This window comes from Mya arenaria, chromosome 4, assembly GCF_026914265.1.
Source record: "Mya arenaria isolate MELC-2E11 chromosome 4, ASM2691426v1".
NCBI lineage: Eukaryota > Metazoa > Mollusca > Bivalvia > Myida > Myidae > Mya > Mya arenaria.
The window spans coordinates 16,443,395-16,449,841 of NC_069125.1; the positions used below are offsets into that span (position 1 = coordinate 16,443,395).

Sequence of the window (6,447 nt, forward strand, 5' to 3'; positions counted from 1 at the left end):
AAAGCGTTAAAGAATAAACAAAAATCACAATTTAAACTGCAATTACTGTATCGTTAGGTGTATTTGGTCATTTACGTGATATAGAAGAAATGAGCAAGCAATACGCTGTCAAATAATTCAAATAAATATGAGCATACAAGGAATTAAAATTTTACATTTTTTTAGGCTGACCTCGTCAATGGATCTGTCTTTGATGTTTAGTATATAATTTATATGCTATTCTAATCCATCTATAAACTATGAGGTTTCAGCAAAAAGATACAAAACGTATGAAAGAAAATAACTTTTAAAATCACTTTTTTTTTATAAAAATACCTGACCGTAACTTGACTTTATATTATATATATATTTCCCTCCCACATTGTCGAATAATTACATGAATTAGTTTCGAGAAAAAAACAACTCTTTATCAATAGAGACTGGTGAAAAAATATACATGTTCGTTTTATTGTCTCTTTTCCATGATTGGCTTACTAGAGAAAAAACTGAACATGGACAAACCTTTCGAAATGGGTTGGACAACACTCTTACTTGATTTTCCATGTACTTTTCATGCTAAATCAGCGAAAGTGATTACGGTGTTAAAACTACATTTTGTTTTGTTACACAGTCGTTTAACCAGTAAACATATCGAAATCATTACGTAAACACTAAAGAGACGCTCTTGGTTATTATCTTCTGAAAAACATTGATCTCTTATATACGCAGCATTTTAGAATGCCCAGCAGTTCGGGATTTATCTATACTGACACGGTATGTTGTTTCTCACAAAACAAAACACATAACAACAAAAGTGAAAGTGATTTTCATTGGAAAAACATAAAAAAGAGAATTATGAGAGTTACAAATCGACCACCACAGCGTTAGCTTGTAAACAAATTAATAAAAGAACTAGAAAGAAGCGGACGGAGATAGCGTTAGAACTGCGTAGTAGGGTAATAATACATATATACTTATTAATGGACATATCTGATTTATATCAATAACTATTTTAAAAAACGATAGAAACTACAAGACCATCGCACAGGATTTAAAAAATAGCGAATACTATGTTAAGAATCCCTACAATAAGGAACTGAATATATCGAGCACATTCATAAATCAATATAATTATTTGATAATTTGGTTTACTGTTTCCGTTCCACCTGCATGTTTTTGTTTTGATGAAAATTACTTTCGTTTAGACCTGCCAACAAAAATACCCCATCAGTTCACAGACACAAACGCCATTACAAAATTGGCTTGTGGAAAATAAGATTGTTTACTTCAGTTGGCATGCCATACTAAAATATGTTGTTTTCACTTGTTTTTGTGTTTTTTTTTATTGAATTTCTATTCTGACACAATCAGAATTATCTTGTTAGAATTGTGAATTAAGACGGGCACATGAGGGAAATGGTGGGAAAGTTGGTGGACATTGAAAGTTGCAAAATGCTCTTTTTTACATGTTGGTTTTCCAGAATTATCCACATAATAACACCTAAACATATCAAATTCACTGCATTTCTTTTATGTTGTTATAGCCATCTATTGCCAAACAATTAAGAGAATTGAGTATGTCCCTTTAGCCGTAAAACAGAGCAGACGACCTATTCATGTGAACACGCAAAAAGGGTTAAAAAGGAACTTAGTTTTAAGATCTACCTAAAACATTATGTGCGGGCATTATTGTCTTTTCAATATGAAATGTTTGTGTGCGTTTAAAGTATACAGAAGAGATATAAATTGTAGCCATGTTCAATGCGATTTAGCGCGTGCTTAGGCGGTAATCAAATCATTTATTGAAAATGCTAACTAATATTCATGATTCTGCTTGATGAGTTGTCTTTAAGTGCTTAGTTTATCTCGTCCAGTGTGTTTAAGCCTTGATATTGTTCCTGTAATACAATTGAAAATGTAAGACTGCTGAAGTTTCCAATAATGAATAATGTATAATCATAAATGTTCAAATCTGAGACAGAGTCCTGGATTTAGAAAGAAATTTTCCTTATATGCGGAAATTTTCCAATATATGTAAAAAATAAATAATGATATGTACGTAAAACTGGAGTGAATATAAAAGTGTTATGCAAAATAAACCTCAGATAATTCAACCAATCATTTCTTTTCTCCATATTGGAAAAAGGCCAATATAACATTAAACGTTGTCTATTTTCAAATAATGTTATATGAAACGCGGTGCTGAATGAATGGCTGGTACTACAGAGAGATTAAACTAGTATTGGAAAATTTGCGTCAGAACGTCACGCATCCGTGTTGGTATATATTGGGAATATTTTCTGAAAACATTCATTACTGAGACGCTGGCTCAAGACAGAAGCAGATTTAGATACCACAATGCCAAACATGTGGCACTTAAATTCGTATGTGCTCTGGATGCTAGATTGCCTTCAACAAAAATGGAAGTAAACTGTTTTTGGATCTTTTTGGTGTGAGAAACTGGTTTTAAAAATGATTTTGTTACGAATAAAAAAGGAAATTAATTCGAGAGGATGAACTATTCCGTACGAATTGAGAATTAATTATATTTTTGAGACACGGGCGCTGAATCAAGAGATTATGTAGTGTGTATACTTATTTATTTTGAGTTACAAAAATTGTAGACAGAGGAGAGAAATGGACATGACTTCGGAACAAACTTAGCAACATTTTATCAGGTACTTAAAGGAAATTATTGTTCACGAATGAAACGAAAGGAAAAATAGTTTATATGACAATGTCATATATGTGTCATATAAAACGTCAAAACAGTTCATAAGCGTCTGCTGTTAATAAGAGAGCGGTTAATAAAAAACAATGCAACTGAATGAAAGTACGAGTAACTTGTCCAGTTCTGTTTTTGAAAATGTGGATAGTTTCAGCGATGGAAGGCTTGACATGTTTAATTTGGTAATAATGACAATCTTTTTGTTCTGCATATTTATTGTGAGTTTTGTCGGAAACATTTCCGTGTTCGTGATATTCTACAAGCGGCCCGTGCTATTGACGATTTCTAATAGGTTTATAGTAAATCTATCAGTATGCAACATCCTTCAAACCGTTGTAATAATGCCTTTCGTGTTTGTATCGCTTATTTCGCAAAAGTGGTGGTTCGGGACATTTTGGTGCCAAGCCTCGGGATTTGGGATAAACCTGATATTTACTGCAAGTACATTTACATTGGTGCTTATTGCCATAGATCGCTATTTGGCAGTTGCAAAACCCTTACATTACTCTATGACAATGACAAACCGAAGGTCGTCCTATATGACAGCTTCAGTTTGGATTTTGGCACTTTTGTGTTCACTCCCACCACTAATTGGATGGAATAGCTATGAATTCCAGCGATACAAAATTGCATGCATGACAGTTTCATTCAGCAAACATCATAGTGATAAATCGTACAGTATTTTTCTTGTAATAGTGTGCTTCATATTGCCGTCATGCATAATCGTGTGGGCATATTGTGCAATTTTTAAAGCGGCGAAAGTGAACAGCGAAAAAGTGCGGCGCAACAGTACAATATCATCTGGACTTAATGACTACTCGGAAGTGTCACTTAGAGGGGGTCGTCGCCACAGCTCCGCGCAACTTTTAATTCACAGACTTAGTTGCAGCAGCAAAACCGGGTCAGTTCTCTGGAGACGCGATGAGAGAAAGACCGCGGTGACTAGTTTTATGGTTTTATTCACATTTATTTTATGTTGGTTGTTGTACTTTATCATCATTATCCTAGAATGCCTTTTAGACGACCCAGATCGTATAGACCCTGTCGTAAAGACGTTGTCAGTGCTACTTGCCCTGTCGAGTTGCGCAATAAATCCACTAGTGTATGTGTTCCGCTGTAAACTTCAGAGGATTGAATTGAAAAGCATTTTGGGTTTAAAACAGAATAGTAGCAAAAGGGATATATATATTGAAACTCAAAATGGGTATAGAAGACCAAGTTTTAACCCAAGCTGCATCCGAATGTCTCCTTGCATATCACGAGAAGGGAGTCAAGAATCAGAAGTAATTGAAATTCTTTACCGCGTTCATACAGCTGCGACATTGACCTCAGTGTTACTACCGGAAGAGGAAGAAAAATTGGCAATGACAAAAACTTAAATGGATATTTGTATTGGACGTATTTATTGTTTGCACCTCTGTGACGTCACCATGACTATATATGTTTTGTTTCTCATAGTTTGTTATTTATTTGGTATTTCAAACGTTACATTTGTTACATGTATTGTACCATTTTGATATATATTTGTACTTCAGCTTCTTCACTTATAAGGTTGTGTATATTCTGTAAGTACATTGCTTATTTATGTTGAGACTTTTAGCTCAGCAGTTATGAACCCAATATTTTTATAATTTTATTAAAAACAAAAATGTAACAAACAATATCAGTCCCACGTTAAATTGTATTTTAAGTTTAGCTCACTTTTGTTTAACATACTCCTATATACATTTTTAAATTACGGGCTAACAACTGAAAAGCCAACGGACCAATGCATCATTTAAATGTGCCGCAAATTGTAAAATGTATTCATTTTCCTGAAAAAGGTGATTTATTGAATCAACGATAATTGTCATTGGGTGGAACAATTTATATTTAGATAATAAAATAAAATTGGTTTATTTCTCCTCAATATTGTTGAACCAATACTCTTGCATCAATCCATTTGTAAACATTTCATATTTTTCTGCACATCAATTATCTTTATGTGTTGATCAGACATGCTGTATCATTTTTTTTATTTTTATTGATCTGAATTCATGCCTGCAATTATATTACCTTAAATCTATAGTTTGTAAAATGATCTTTAAATCGTGCGTAATAGGAAAGTAAGCGGCCAAATCGTTGTAGAGTTTCCGGGTTCAAAGTTAATATTAACACTCTTACTTCGGGCTGTAAACATCATAGTCCGCGGATGTTTTACCAATCGATTTGATACTACGATGTCAAGATAAATTTCTAACAGACCTTCTTTTATACATATTGCATGCATGAATATTGAATCATTTCTAATTATTTTCGATCTCCCGTACTTTATTTTGCTTGTAAACATTGCAGAAGGGAAGAAAAATCGCAAAAATGTAAGTTAGTGCATACCGATTATTAATAGCGTAAATGGAAAATATTGCAGACTTTTGAGAGGATAGGCCTCTGACATCTAAATAGCGAATGCTTGAATTAAGGTTTTACTGCTTAATTTCCATTTACTTGTTCGCAATCTTGTATTTAGCTACAGTTTAACTCATACATGTTTATTCAACTAGAATCGAAAATTGCTGTGCAGTCAGTTGCTTTGTTCTAATATATATTGTTTAAACTGATGCCATATAACAGAATAATTCGCAGATTAATTAATGTTTCAAAGGCGAAAGATATTGATTTGGTTTCAACCTTAGGCTAAGTAATGATTAGGAATTACAACATTTGAGCGATTCCAAATTGCAAAGTAGCTAAAGTTTACTGTTTGTATAGTTTTTTACGGAAAATAATCGTTCAAAAACACAATAAAAACTACAATAATAGTCATTTGTTTTAAATATTAACGCTGTCTAGATGCACAAGGCCATGAACCAAAATAAATTGAGCGAAAGAGAGACACTGAAGAAATAAATAACACAAACGGACCGCGATGTATCATGAATAAATGATAGGATTACTGCATTGGAACGGTAAGTGAAACTCGATCTCGGTTTTTTAAACATGGGGCCAAGAGGAACTTGGAATCGTAGCATTGCGTAGTTTAAAATTGCAAAACACAACGCAAAGATCTTACAGGAATTTATTAGATAACATTATAAAATCAAATAAATTAAATAAACCTTGACATTGGGAATACACTCCATCGGGAATTGTATTCAGAAGCTATAAAGTTTTAAAGACAGAGAATAAAGGTATTTGCCCTCTCTTTAAACGTCCAAAAAAGAATGGACCTTACGTAGTTATATGTTTTTAATGCAATATGACAGATAGCCGGTGGTATCATTCCTATATCACGAAATAGTGTTCTCTTACGAGCTTCATTTCATAGTTCCACTTTGTTCCCAGTATTTCTGTTAGTATTGTAAGCATAAAATTATATACAACCATGCAGAATGTCGATATGCTATTTGCAATGTCAGGACAGTACATGGAAGCATTGTGGGTGATATAAAACGTTTGTTTATAAAACTGAATTTATGTGCAAAATGTTTTAAACATTTGAAAAATATTGGTAAACGGTAATTATTATATTATACAACGTTTATTTTAATCAGTATGTTAATATTCGTGTCTTGATGTTTATTTGGATTTTGTTCAGTAATCAAGTCTGTGAATTATTGTTACATGTTATATTTTAATATTTTTGTTAAGAAAATAAATTGTATTTTAATAGTTCAGGTTTTCATTCTTTGCTCCTATATAGAGTATATTAGGTTAGTACCGTGGATGGAGGCTTGTTACCTGGCAAGGCGGAGGATAAATTA

General features: G+C 32.9%; 1 protein-coding gene across 1 annotated transcript; it reads left to right on the plus strand.

Moving 5' to 3' along the window:
• The first annotated feature begins 2,340 nt into the window (after nucleotides 1-2,340).
• Nucleotides 2,341-6,243, plus strand: LOC128231704 (G-protein coupled receptor 161-like). Its single transcript, XM_052944804.1, has one exon. The coding sequence runs from the start codon at nucleotides 2,797-2,799 to the stop codon at nucleotides 4,084-4,086; it is 1,290 nt and encodes a 429-aa protein (XP_052800764.1). The 5' UTR covers nucleotides 2,341-2,796; the 3' UTR covers nucleotides 4,087-6,243.
• Nucleotides 6,244-6,447: the final 204 nt, after the last annotated feature.